At 43.3% G+C, this 14031-nt stretch overlaps 1 protein-coding gene across 1 annotated transcript; it reads left to right on the forward strand.

Moving 5' to 3' along the window:
• Positions 1-400: 400 nt before the first annotated feature.
• Positions 401-13375, forward strand: golga2 (golgin A2). The gene is made up of 27 exons (XM_079363588.1): positions 401-646; positions 1895-2047; positions 3714-3866; positions 4065-4111; positions 4563-4626; positions 5337-5396; positions 5755-5835; positions 6329-6367; positions 6466-6528; positions 6780-6873; positions 7080-7186; positions 7389-7447; positions 7617-7758; positions 7953-8042; positions 8528-8635; positions 8732-8819; positions 9308-9450; positions 9586-9804; positions 10020-10133; positions 10656-10880; positions 11081-11180; positions 11454-11545; positions 11679-11931; positions 12014-12175; positions 12284-12390; positions 12520-12712; positions 13028-13375. Exons 1-27 carry the CDS (start codon positions 599-601, stop codon positions 13282-13284), a joined length of 3261 nt encoding a protein of 1086 aa, XP_079219714.1. The 5' UTR covers positions 401-598; the 3' UTR covers positions 13285-13375.
• Positions 13376-14031: the final 656 nt, after the last annotated feature.

Raw genomic sequence — 14031 nt, forward strand, 5'->3', positions numbered from 1 at the left:
CATGTTTTTTTTTTTTTTTAATGAAACCATGTTCATCGTTTGGATGCTGAGGGTCATGCTGAGCCTTTGTGATTGTTTGTTTGTTTGTTTCTTTCTTTTCATTTGTGTAGGGTTTTCTGTGGTTGTTGTCGATGTGATATATTTTAAGGAGTGTTTTGCATGTTGTGAGGATCCATAATAAACAAACAAACAAACTGCTGCCCCAGGGGGCCACATGCGGACCCCCTCAACCCTCAAAGTGGCCCTCAGGTCATTTTTTACACATCAATTAATTAGAAACATGAAGAATACAGGTTGAAACGACAAAAGACCTGAAGTGGTCTGTTCTTTTAGAAAGGATCATGGTCTTGACTGGTTTTAATTTAAAAGCAGTAGCTATATATTCCTGAATTATAAATCCACCTAAGAGTAGCCTACAATTTGGCCCTCTGGCAGTGAGAATTAAATGAATGTGGCCCTTGCTGTGACCAAAGTTGCCCATCCTTTCCCCAGATCATGTTTAAAGTGAGGGCCGGAGACTTCGCCCTCTATCGGCACCGACACTGACAGACAGCAAACTGATGACGTGGTTCGGTCCGTTCACCATCAGAGCAGCAGTATGGCCGACCAGAGCAGGCAAATCAAACTCGCTGCAGCTAAGAAAAAGGTAAAGTATTTCACAACTTGCCTGGCTAAAAATAATCGGAAGAACAGCTCCTTTCTATCCTCTGAGAGTTTGTGTTGCATATGTTTTTTTCCCCCGTTTATTATCATGTCTTTTGCGGAGCAGGGGTGTTGTCATTACACGTCGCCCGACCTCTGCGCTGTCGCTTGTTCCATCTCTCGTGCTCCTCTGGCGGCTGAAATGCGCAGGATAGACCGGTGCTTCCTCTCGGCCTGTATTGATAGCATTAACTTTCCCCAGATTATGTGGACTATTTTTAGTTCATTGAGGCAATTTCAGCATCCCACGCTTTTTTTTACTTAGTCACCCTTCAGCTTATAGCTTTCTCTCTTTGCCTTGTGGTTTTAGATAACATTAAATATGGTGTTAGCAAACCTTGATGTGCTAACTGATGCAAGTTGAGGTTAGCAAGCCGGCTAACTAATGAATAGTTGGCTGTGTGTGAATGTAAGGAATGCCATACCGCACTCGTCAGCTTTCTTCCGTGTCTCTATTATCTTTACAAAAAATGCGAGCAAACAGCAATTTTTAAACAAACAGTGAAGGCGCAGTGTAGAACAGTTAGCGTGAGAGAAGGACGGGGACTTGTTTTGACAGCTGACACCCCTCTGTCCTGTCCTGCTGTGGGCTTTGGCTAGGTGGGATGTTAGGCTAGTCAGAAAGATGGCCTTATCATCAGCTGTGGGATGTTAGCTTGAAGGAAATGACTCGTCAGCATTTCCTTGCTATCCTACCTCAGTTGTGGGGAAGTGGGGCATGCTTACAACATTTAAATATACACATTTTAGATGCAATTCCTCCTTAATGTTTTAAAAACCGTTCCCATTTGGTTGTCCCTGGTCCCATTCTGCAGCTGTCACAGGCCAGATGCCAAAACAAACGCATTACCTACGCACAGATGATCATAGTTTGTCACAAGATATCAACTTCATCTTGTTTGCTTTTGAACAGTCAGCCATTGAGCAGACAAGCCAAAGTTAAACACAATAACAACTTGTCACAAGTTTATATATTTACTGTATGTTCAGTCAGAATTTGAAACTTTGTCTTTTGAAGAGCTGGTCTGTTGTCAGAGAGAAGATCTCAGATCTGAATTTCCAAGTCTTTATTCCACTCACAAGTTATTAATAATAATTTCTTTGAAATTATAGATCAGTGTTTTCATCTGATGCAAAGGGTTCGCTGCACTTCTTATTCATGTTTCGTTTCCTTATCTCATGTGCTTCTCAGCTGAAGGAGTTTCAGCAGAAGAGCTCCCCTGCAAGTGTGGCAGGAGATAAGGGTGGAGGAGGTGGAGGAGGTGCAGGGGCCAAGAAGAAGAGGAAAGTGAAAGGACCGAATCAATACGATGCTGCATCAACAGACAGAAACTCTCCAGTTAATGTAAGTCACTGCCACTTGCTCCACATGTTTGCCTGCACGTCATCCTTCTTCTATTTGTCAAATAATAAACCTCTATTTGTGCCTTCTGATTTCTCAAAGCTAATCCTTAAAATAAATGTGTATGACCTGAAAAGTTTACATCGCTGATGTGCTTTACAGCTGATTTTCTATCAAATTAGCAAATGCCTCCATCCTTTAAAATCCAAAGGTGAAACAAACATACCTCTATGTGCTTTACATGGGAGGGTGAGTAAAGAATTATTGACATGGCACATGAAAAATGTGAGCACGGTCCATTTGCTAGTTTGAGGTGCTGATTGTTGAGGAATCTTATTCAGATTAGTATTTGTCATTGAGAGATTCTCTGGTACCAATTAGAAAGATGTTGTTCTGCCCCAGTTCTCTTCGAGAAATGATTCTGACGGTGTTATACTAGTTACACTTAGGTCAGACATCAGTGGACTGAGCGTACTCGTCTATTTTTTCCTCCTCATTAGACACCCTGCTCACTTCTCCAACTTTTCCTTCTCCAACTTTTCCTTCTTGTCCTGAAGCTGCTGCTTCTCTGTGCCTGTTTATACTCATACTTGTTCTCTCCCCTTTCACACCTCTTTCATCCTCCACCCTTGTTTCTTCCCCCCTGTAGTTTGACCGTATTTTGAAAGCATTTACTCAAAGCAATGGAGTAGTCCTCCCTCCTAATGGCAACAGTCAGGTGAGCCTCTGTCTCTCCTTCCTGCCTGTTTTTCCATCCCTGCATTCTTCAGCTGCTCCTCATGTGACGTTTAACGTTTCACTTTGCTTCCTCGATCTCAAATCCTCCTTGAGTCACGTGTGCATTTTCCTTTTTGTCACACGGAGCAGAAAGCATCGGGTGCATATTGTTAAATTAGTGTTGTGCTTTTCTGAATCATTAATAAGACAGTTACACAAATGGAGGTTGCACAGTTATTTCTCTGGATTCATCCAAGTGTTGTCTGTTCATTATCATTCGTGAAGTTCAGTTTTGCCGGGCAGATTGTTCACATAGAGCTGCATGTGTCTCAGTTGTGGCATGGCTGTGATATGTAAGCCTTGGTGCATCATACAGGCATGGATCTTGGAAACAAGAAATATATATACATGTGTGTCAATGTTTTCAACCTTTTTGTTGTTTTTCTGTCTTGTTTGCTTGAACTCTTAAAAGTGTTAATATTCCAGTGAATGTCGTTCCCGATGCCTCGCACATATTCACTTTAAAGTTAGTCGTTGAAACACCTCAGTCTTGAGTTCTGTCTGTGCTTTCATTCTGCAAGATTTACAGAGAGCCCTTTGGGTAGCTGGATCAGGAAAACACCTCTCCTGCCTCAGCTCAACGTACAGAGCTTGCATTCAGAAATAAACCTAAAACCCTCCATTTTATTTTATTATTACTTTTGCTTAGACATTGTACCGTCGGAACATTGCAGATATCACCATCTGGAAGTGTTAATGGTATAATTGACGTGTCGGCATCACATCATCGATCTAATTCATGACAGTTATCACTTTTTCATGCTCATAAGTACTAACTGTGTCATTGTAGTCTGCTATCAGTCATCGTTACTGCTCCCAGTCTGGGCATTAAACCAGTGTGTGCTTTTCTTTGTGTGTGTGTGTGTGTGTGTGTGTGTGTGTGTCACCTCAGACGTTTGCTGACATGGAGGTCATGGGCTCCTCAGATCCACAGCTACTGGAGGAGCCATCGGCCGAGCCTGGTCGCGTCTCACCTGTATCTAACACTGCTAGCCCTAACACTGCTACTAACTCTGAGTCTGCCGCTCACATCACTGACCTGCAGGTGTGTGTCTCTCTTTATACGGTTCTAAGATCAGCGTTTATGTTCCTATATGTTTGTGTGTAATGTAAACCGCACTTCCTCTGCTTGTGTCGTGTATAATTGTGCCTTGCCATCACATAAGTATTTTTTTAATATAAAACATTTTCTCTCTTTCTCGACATCTCTTCCTCTTTTTGGTCGCACTCTCTCTCTCTGCAGGACTATCCTGATACGAATGGCAACGAGTGTTTAACAGAAGAAAACAGGTAGGTGACTCGATTTCTCTTTTCTTTTGTTTTAATGGAAACATAAAGCACAAGATGCTTATTTATGCCTGTGGACTTGTTGTATACATGCGTTTGTCTAAGGGGGGAAAAAATAGTTTTGGGACTGTTGAGCACAGCTTTAGCTGACTTGAATGTATTTAGGTTTTTTGTTACTGCCCCAAAGCGCTGTGAGGTCCAAGGCAAATTTTCCACTGTCACAATAAAGTTCATCTTCTTCTGTGACAGCTTGCAATCAGGTGCTTTATGTTTTGTGTCATGTTAATGTTTTCATTGACATCATTTCATTAAACATTAATATCACATCATAGGTGCAAAAAGGTTTCTAATGATCCTTTCTTATAGCCGACTAATTTAGCCATTGAAAACCAACAGAACAAAGGAAATAACATAAATAAATGTTTAACATTGATCAACTCTGTGTTTTCTACAGACCATTGTCTTCCACAGAGAGCCTGAGACAGCTCTCCCAGCAGCTGAACGGCCTGGTCTCTGAGGTACGACTTAAAAAACCTCTGCTGTCATAGTCACTCACACACACACACACACACACACACACACACACACACACACACACACACACACACACACACACACACACACACACACTCTCCTGTGACAAACAATAACACAGCACCACTGGTGTGCACGCTGGCTGAGGGTGCGCTGCGTCTATTCTTGGCAGGAATGCACTGGAAGCATTTTCAATTTGCCAGTTGTTCCCAGTTGGCCTTAAGCATGCTGGCAGCATCAACTGGTACACTGAACCAGTCTGATACACTTTCTGTGGACTTGGTTTACACAGTCAACAGCAAATGAGAAAGATACATTGTCTTTAATTGCTTTCTTGAAATATGAATAAAATATGTATCCTACTGGTGATGGTGGAGTTATTTATAAGAGTTGGATGCCCTACAGTACATACTAGAGAAATGCAGGTGTAACAACTGCTGACTAAACAGATCCAACACATTTTTAAGCTCATAGATAATAGTCATTTTTGATTCTAGCGCATGTATCCTGTATTTTTTTTTTTTTGGGGGGGGGGGGTTACGTCTACTGAGACATGGCTGAGAGTTAAGTTGTTTTGTTGAGAACGTATGGCAGCACTTATCCTCTGATCTTGACGTGAAACACTCGATTTCTACGTTCAAAGTGCATCAACTGTGAGTTTGACTGAACCTAAAGTCGGTGCTTGTCATTTCAGACATCTTCTGCATATGTGAACGGAGATGGAGCACCTTTGGTCAGTGAAAGAGAACTTGAGGTGAGGTGGAAATCTAACATGACCTATTAGTTTTTAAATACGAGGCAGGGGTCTTACACCATGAGAACGGCAGTTTAAAGGAAGCCATGATGTATGTGGCTCTGCAGAGTGACGGTTAACACCTGAAGACGTCCCATTAATCAGTTAAACAGCCATTTATCTATTTCCATCGTTCTCCTCTCATGTTTCAAACACATTATTTTGACACTTTTGAAGGTGCTATTGTTTACCTCCATGTTAATAATACACAATGTTTCCACTCCTCCCATGTATTCCTTGTTTGACTTTTTTTCCACTACACTTTATCCTTTTTTTATTTTAATTTCTTCTTTCCCGGATGCATGTGTGCACGTGATAGAGTCAGAACCAGGAGCTGGCAGCCGCCCTGGAGTCCAGCAACCTAACAAACGCTCAGCTCACTACCAAGCTAGACCAGCTGGTAAGAAGCTGTGTTTGTATGCTTCATTGTGTGTGTGTGTGTGTATGTGTTTGAAGTAGCCATTTTTTCTGCCATCCCACAATTTCCTCATCAGTGCATGAACTGTCTGCATTGTGCATGTCATCTTCAGCAGTGATGAACTGAATTAAAGTCATGCATGTTTGTCATTTATCTTTTAAGTTTGACTAACTTTTACTTTATGCTGCAGTGTGTTTGCACACCTCAGAACCAGATGATAGATACCTCATTTTAAAGATCTTTCATGCAATTAAGTTAACTAACCGCATAAACTCATTCTTTGTGACATAAAGGATTGCTAAACAGGTTCATTAATCCAGTGTTTTGAGCTATCCCTGTCCTGTCTGGTATGCAGAGTCCTTTGTGGCAGAAGTTTGGTCGTGTTTTAGAACATGCGTAGAAAGATGTAACACTGCTGGGATGATGAAAGAAATGTTGATCTTTGCTTAACTTAGCAATATATCCTCTCTGCCAGGTTCAGCACTCTCAGGGACTTTCAGATCAGCTTCAAAAGGTGAACAGTCTGCTCATTATTGTCTCTCTCTTTCCAGTCTGCTGAGCTTTTCCCCTCATGGGTATTCATAAACGTTGGATTTTTTTTCTTACAAACAGGAGAGAAAAGAGTTTGAACAGAAATGTTCAAAGGAACAGGGAGCCATGCGGGAGCAATTACAGGTAACCTATCTTACCTAAACATTAAAAAAAAAACCTTTTAATAAAGTGTCACTTAAAATATCTGATAATGTGTCATTGCAGAGTAAACGTGATTAAAAAAAAAAAAGAAATCCTCATTGTACTGTCATACAAAGTGTGAATATATAATGTCAGGGATCTTGCCGTCATCCTCCTTCCTTGATTTTAAAAAAGGACATGATGTTATTGTGACTCATTAAAAGCTGTACTTACTGTTGATCTGTCCTTTCAAGGTTCACATCCAGACCATCGGTATACTGGTGTCAGAGAAATCCGAGCTGCAAACAGCACTACAGTACACACAGCAGGCTGCACGGCAAAAATCAGGTGTGTATGTGTGTTTAAAAATATAACCCCCCCCCCCCCACACACACACACACACACACACACACACACACACACACACACACACACACACACACACACACACACACACACACACACACAGCATGCCTTTGAAAGACATTTTTTCATTCAGGCACGGTCCTCACCCTTATAGCAGTTAATAGGTGTGTGTCTCTTTGTGTTTGCAGCTGAGGCAGAGGAATTGAATAAATGTCTGCAGGCAACAAAGCAGAGAGTGTCAGAGCTGGAGAGAACTCTTTCATCTGTGTCAACACAGCAGAAGCAGTTTGAAAAGGTAACGGACATGAGAGTCATCCCTCCCTCTGTGAAACAGAATTCACTGAGGAAGGAGAAATGCTGAATGCAGTAAACAACACAGATGACAACCCAGCTTTATTTGAAGTGCATGAATGTGTGAACATAAAGCACAAAAGCATATATCATTATTCTTGATTTATACCACTTAATCAAATGGTTCTTTTCTTTTTTCCACTCAGCACAACAAAGAATTTGAAAAGGAGAGAGACAGTCTGAGGCTAGAGGTGTTTCGACTAAAGTAAGTCACTTTAACTTATCATACACAAGTAGATAAAATGCTGAAGTATCTGGTATTGAGAATACATAGTATTGTATGCAGTGCAGTGGATGTCATGAATAAGTCCAGCTTCATCCTGTTGGATTAGAAATGCTGAGCAGTCTCTCTTTGTGTTTTTGTGCGTTTGCAGCAATCTGAGTGAAGAGTCGAAGCAGCAGAGCTCGGAGCTGTCAGAGCAGTTAAAGCTGAGGTCCGAGGAGAACGGAGCGATGAGGCTGGAGCTTGAAGAGCTTCAAAAGAGACTGGAAATGGCCGACCTCATGTTGCAACAGGTGCGTAAGGACACTCGCCTTAATCTTATCAATATTTGGCGGTGATGGATCGGCCTAACAGCCAATCTATAAGAAAAGCCACTGCACTGGATTTGTTTCAATCTAGAGCCCAGAGTGTTTGCAAACAATGCAGGCAGGTTCATGTATTAATCACGTTTCGTTCTAATGTTTTTCCTTTTTTTATTTCTTTCCAGTTCTCCAGTCAGTCAGATCCCTCCAGTGCCAACCAGCAGGTCCAGTTACTTGTGGAAGAGAAGCAGCAGCTGGAGGCTCACAATCACCAGGTCTGTTTGAAGTTGGTGCATAATGTTTAGTATATTTTCCTGCAGCTTTACAGTATTCTGAGGTTTTAAAAGATGATGCAATTCAATACGATTTCCTTTACCACCCCGTGCCACTTCAAGAGGATTGATAAATAAAATCCAAAGAAACAAACAATCCACATAAACGGAGAGGCACAGACCCATGAAAAACACAAACATGTATGGCATGATGACAATATAACACAAGACCTGCATAACAAACAACAGGAATAAGAGAAGAGTATGACACCATGATGGTAGTGCAAAACACATACAGCCATAAGAGACATGGAAATGAATGTGACAGATGATGCACTCCAATGTTTCAGACCGCCATTTATTCTGAAGAATGTATGACGCAGCATCATTTTTATTTCCATCTTCAATCATTTGATATACAAAGATAGGAGAAGACTCGTGCCTGTTCATCTCCGAATGACCCGAAAAATCCTTTTCTCCTGTTGTAGCTGACGGAGTCGATAGCTCAGCTGCAGACGGAGAGGGACGTCTATGCAGGGCAGATCCAGGAGGAGGGCCGAATTTGGAAAGACAAAACAGAACAGCTGCTCACACAGGTACATCATCGAAGGACATTAACATACACCTTATACACGCCAAAGCTTCAATCACATGAAGAGTGGATCTCTGTAACGTGGTGTGTTTGTGTGCAGGTGTCTCTGGTCGCAGAGGAGAGGGACAGAAATATCAGCAGAGTCCAAGAACTGGAGGCGAGCATCACGGAGCTGAAACATGCCACAGGTAAGAGGTTTACGTCACCTTCGTCTCCTGTGACCTCCTTTATTGGCTTTCTTGCAGCTTATTCCTTGATGTAAAGGAAACCTTTTCTAATTAAGCCTGACCAGAGGAGGATGCACATAATTAACCTTCCATGTGTCCTGGCAATAAACAAAATCAATCAGTGATTCTGGGACCAAGTAAAGAGTCCTGCAGCACACTGACTGATGTGCTGAATATTGAATGAATATCGGTCTGAATGAAATCTTTGAAAGGCTGTCATAGTGTTTGAGTCTTTTTCTTCCATAGTAAGTCCTCATCATCGGTGCAAGAGTTTACTTTAAGTGCCAAGAATTCAAAGAGTTTGAAAAACTTAATTCACATTTTTTAATTATTACCTTTAAAGTCTTTGAGCTTTGTTTTATAAACACTGAGCACACTGTGACACGGCTGCCATGATCCCAGTCAGGGAAATTTGGAAATATATCATCCCTCTTCTTCTCCTCCTCCAGCGTTGTTGTCCCAGGAGAGACACTCTCAGAAAGAAGCAGAGCCTCAGTCCTCGGGGCCGTCGGAGAGTGAAGTGGCTCTGCAGCAGGCCCTCAGTGCTCTCCAACAGGAGAAAGATGCTTTAAGTGCACAGCTCCAGGCACAGGTATACATGCAGGATCATTTTAAACTTCATCTGTTACCTTGAGATGTGACAAAGAGCGGAATGGTCTTTAACAGAGACCCCTGGTACTCTCTGGTGTGTAGCTTCTATAAGCGGCCTCTGTGATGTTTCCTGCAGCTTCGAGATAACGAGCAGCTGAGCCGGCTGTGTGCAGAGCAGGAGACGCGTCTTGGGGAGATGGAGCGGCAGGTGGACAGCCAGATTCAGGAGTCGGAGGACCGCCGGCGCATGTTAGAGGATGTTCAATCAGACAAGGCTACGATTAGCCGTGCCCTCACCCAGAACCGCACTCTGAAGGACCAGCTGGCTGAGCTGCAGAACGGATTTGTCAAACTGGTAAGGACAAACATCAGCGTTCTTTTATTTTGAAATAAAAACAGATTTTGAAAGAAACGTCATTTATACTCTTGATATCCATATGTGGCTCTGTTTACATCCTGCTACGCTTCTTCAGATGCATTTATTTGTTTATTATATCTTCTTGTTTTTTGTTTCAATGATGTGTCTGTAAGAATAACAAATTACTCACTGTTCATTCTTCATCGGTACAGACGAATGAGAACATGGAGCTGACCACTGCCATCCAGTCAGAGCAGCATGTGAAAAAAGAGCTGGCTCGCAGAATGGGTGAACTGCAAGAAAATCTCCACAACATCAAGGAACAGGTGCGGTCTCATACTGTCCAGCACAATCAGAGGCCTGCTGATCGATTTGAAAGCTATGGAATCTGTTCATTTTCAATCACTATGATATCCTGGCAGTCCGATATGTTGAGTCCTCGTCCAATAAAATATACCGGATAGGTTATCAATGCAGCCGACTCATTAAATAAGTATTGAAATAAGATGTCACAGAGAGTAATGTCTTAGAAATTGTGTGCCCAAAAAGACCGTCTTAAAGCGCTAACCGTCAGAAATATTCTTACTGTCATCTGTAAAGCGACTGCTTGCTAGAGATCAGGAGCGAGTATGATACTGAAAAACAGAACAAAGGTACACAGCACCTGTGCAGCACTGTGTTATTCATTTAAAGAAAAGAATATGCAAAGAACAGGCAACGTTGACCAAACATCTGTCAACATCTGTCACAGAGATGAAGAAGGCTGAGACGTCGGTCATTGTTGAGTCTGTTTGAAATGACTATGGGCTCGTCTTCTCATTTGTGTTAATCCTCCTCTGTTTCTTCAGCTGGAACTGAAATCTCAGGAGGCTCAGGGTCTGATGGAGCAGAGAGACCAGGTAGCAGCCCAGCTGCAGCAGTACTGTGCAGGATACCAGACCCTGGCCTCTGAGCGGGAGCAGCTCAACCAATACTATCTGCAGCAGGTCCAGCTCATGGACCGGCTGCAGCACGATGAGAGTCAGGGCCGCGTGCAACTGGAGATCAGCCACAATCAGCTGAAACAAGCACAGGTGTGTATGAGACCACGGAGGGATGAAGGAAACGCTTGTGTGATAAAGTAGGGCAGTTAACATCATACACTGACATTCTTTACAAACGGTCTGGAGTCAGTCCATTCGACAGTATTTCAGTATTTTTCTGTTTTCCGTCACTGCACCTTCCTTATCCCTGCAGCACCATCACACACTTAAAGCTCTGTCTCTCCCTACAGGAGCATTTGGAGCTGTTGGTCAGAGACAACGAGCAGCTAAAGACTGAGGTGAAGGAGCTGCTCAACAGTTCGGCTCTTAGCCCGTCATCCAGAGACCAAGGTGTGTGTGTGTGTGTTTTGATAAATGGAGCTTCTCCATTTCAAATGCTATATGCTTGATTTCTAAAATATGTCAATGCCATGTACCATGCCCTTAAAAAGTTCAGATAAAACAAGACAAAATATTTGAATTTCAAATGGTAAAAAATGCTACCCCCCTCTGTTGCCCCAAAAAAAAAGACTCAATTTCTCATTTTAAGTGTTTTATTGTCTGAGCCACAAGATTTACTGGCTTCCTTTTTTCACAAGTTGAGTTTTTCACTTTGTCACTTAGGCGATGGAGTCGAAAGCCAGTCCCTACAAGAGAGCCCCAACAAGTCTTCCTCCATAGTTATCCCTGAGGACTTTGAGAGCCAGAAGGAGATGGTAAGAAGGCTGATGGATAATCATTCCCAACTTGTTCTTGTGCAAATATGAAAGGGTCTTTTTCCATTGTCTTTATTTGAACTTTAAAGTTTGCCAATACCCTCAATAGTTTGTTGGTTTTTCACGTCTACAGGAGGAGTTTATAAGAGGAGCTTTGGCTGAGTTGGAGGCAGAGAGGGACGAGGCCAGGAGGCAACTGGAGGAGGAGCACCGGCTCCACATGGCAGCCCGTCACCAGGCCACTGTGGCCCTCAGTCTGCAGCACCAGCACCAACACCACGAACCTGCTCACCACCATCACCACGAGCACGAGCACGAGCACGAACACGAACACGAGCACACTCAGGACCAGCACAGTCACTGTGAACACAGCCATGAACACTCGGGTGAGGATGAGTGCATCAAACATATTTTCTGTCAATCTGTTGTATAGATTATTTAAACATGATATAAACCACATTTTCCCAGATGGAGGTGTACCTGTGGAAGTTCATCAGGCCCTGCAAGCTGCTATGGAGAAGCTTCAGCGACGCTTCACCTCCCTAATGCAAGAGAAAGCGGACCTGAAGGAGAGGGTGGAGGAGCTGGAGCACCGCTGCATCCAGCTGTCGGGAGAGACTGACACTATCGGTGAGGCAGCAGGCTCAGGATGAACGATCATGAAGACAGAGGCAGGAAGAACTCTTCTCCTCCTACATTCTCATCATTCTCTCACTCTGTTGTCGGTTTGTATTTCAGGAGAGTATATTGCCCTGTACCAGAGTCAGCGTGCCATCATGAAGCAGAAACACCAGGAGAAGGAACAGTACATCAGCATGCTGGCGCAGGACAAGGAGGAGATGAAGGTACTGCAAAGCAGCATTCTGTTTTAAAGTAACAATAAAGCCTTATATGTTGTTCTTAGTGCACACTCTGTTCTTCCCTCTCCGCCTGCTTATCCGTCCTCGTCTTCCTTTTTCTCTTCCGTCCTTCAGGCGAAGCTGGCAGAGCTGCAGGATCTGGTGATGAGGCTGGTGGCTGAGAGGAACGACTGGTACAGCCGCTACACTGGAGCCGTGTCGGGCACAGGGACGGTGAACCCTGACCTGCTACCTGTTGGGGAGGATCACACACACCTAGAGCATCAAGCACACACACACACAGAGTTTAACGCTGTCAATGGAGCAGGTAAGGAACCATTGCAAAGCCCTTTGTAGATCGTCTGCTCGTGTAAAAATAGAATAAAGAATTAACCACATGTTGTTGCCAAATGATGGTCCATGTGTAGTTATGCGAGGGAAATTTACGTCCTTTTTTTTTTTTTTTTTTTTTTTAAATGTAAGAGGTATCATGGCTCAATAGTAATTCAAATCAGTCTAAGTCTCTCATATAGCTTCATCCCAGTCACTTCAGTGAAAATCTTTATATAATGAGTCTTAAAAGCACTCTTTATTTTACACTCATTAAAAGGGACACGCTGCTCTTCCTCTTTCTCTGCTGCAGAAGCCATGGAGGTCATCCCTCTGTCGGAGCCCGCCACCGGCGAGGAGGCCTCCACAGCACACGCGCTTTCCTCCGGATCCGCCCAGACTGTGGTGCCCAAAGAGGACGGCACAGCCCAGCAGATCATGCAGCTGCTCCAAGAGATCCAGAACCCCCAGAGGGCGCCGAGATCGCCCCCCTTCCTCGGAGAGAACCCATGCATCCCCTTCTTCTACCGCCCGGACGAGCAGGACGAAGTTAAGATCCTGGTGGTGTGAGGCGTGTGTGTGTGCACGTGTGTGTGCGAGGGCCCCATATTGGACTTGTCTTGAAATCTGAAGAAAGTAAAACACAACTGTTCCTATCTTATTTATCACAAACACTTAAAGAACTTTGACCACCTTCAGAAGTCGTCACAGGAATGTGAATCTCTTCAATTTTAAAGCCCCCTCTCTTCTGTTCTGTGTTAGCACTTATGTGCGTTTTCTTCTTTCTAATGCTCTTCATAGCAAAGAGATAATCACGATTCCCAAAGGCAATCTGATTATTCTCCTCACCACAATTCTTTATTCCCATCCCCCTTCTCGCCTCCCATCTTACACATAAGTGCAATAAAAGGGGGCGTATACGTCAACCCCTCGCTGATACAGTACTTAAACAGCTGTAAAAAAAAAAAAAAGCAGCTCATTGATGTGCACATTTAATGTCGTACAAATCTCAGTTTGAACACAATTCACTGTAGAAATGCCAAAAAAGGAGCATCAAGATTGAATGTAATAACGTGTTTATTTACGTGTGGGGTTGAGTGACATGTAAAGGTGACGACGGGGAGACGGTGAAAGAGCGGACGAGGCGTAGAAGAAAGTCAGCGAAGAAACTCGGTGCACGAAGCCGCATGCGCTGGTCTGTTTGAAAGTGGTTCCATGATCAGATTCAGGAAGACGGAGGCAGGTGGGACAGATTGGTACTTTTCTCAAACCGACTTTTGTCTTAGTCATCTTTTCCCTCAAAACACTGAGAGTAAG

This window comes from Symphodus melops (assembly GCF_947650265.1).
Source record: "Symphodus melops genome assembly, chromosome: 16".
NCBI lineage: Eukaryota > Metazoa > Chordata > Actinopteri > Labriformes > Labridae > Symphodus > Symphodus melops.

Bases quoted from the DNA above. Each gene is read 5' to 3' on its own strand.
- golga2 (XM_079363588.1), top strand. From the start codon at position 599: ATGGCCGACCAGAGCAGGCAAATCAAACTCGCTGCAGCTAAGAAAAAG. The intron at 6,874-7,079 runs GTGTGTATGTGT...TTGTGTTTGCAG, and splicing joins GGCTGCACGGCAAAAATCAG to CTGAGGCAGAGGAATTGAAT. The intron at 12,713-13,027 runs GTAAGGAACCAT...TCTCTGCTGCAG, and splicing joins TAACGCTGTCAATGGAGCAG to AAGCCATGGAGGTCATCCCT.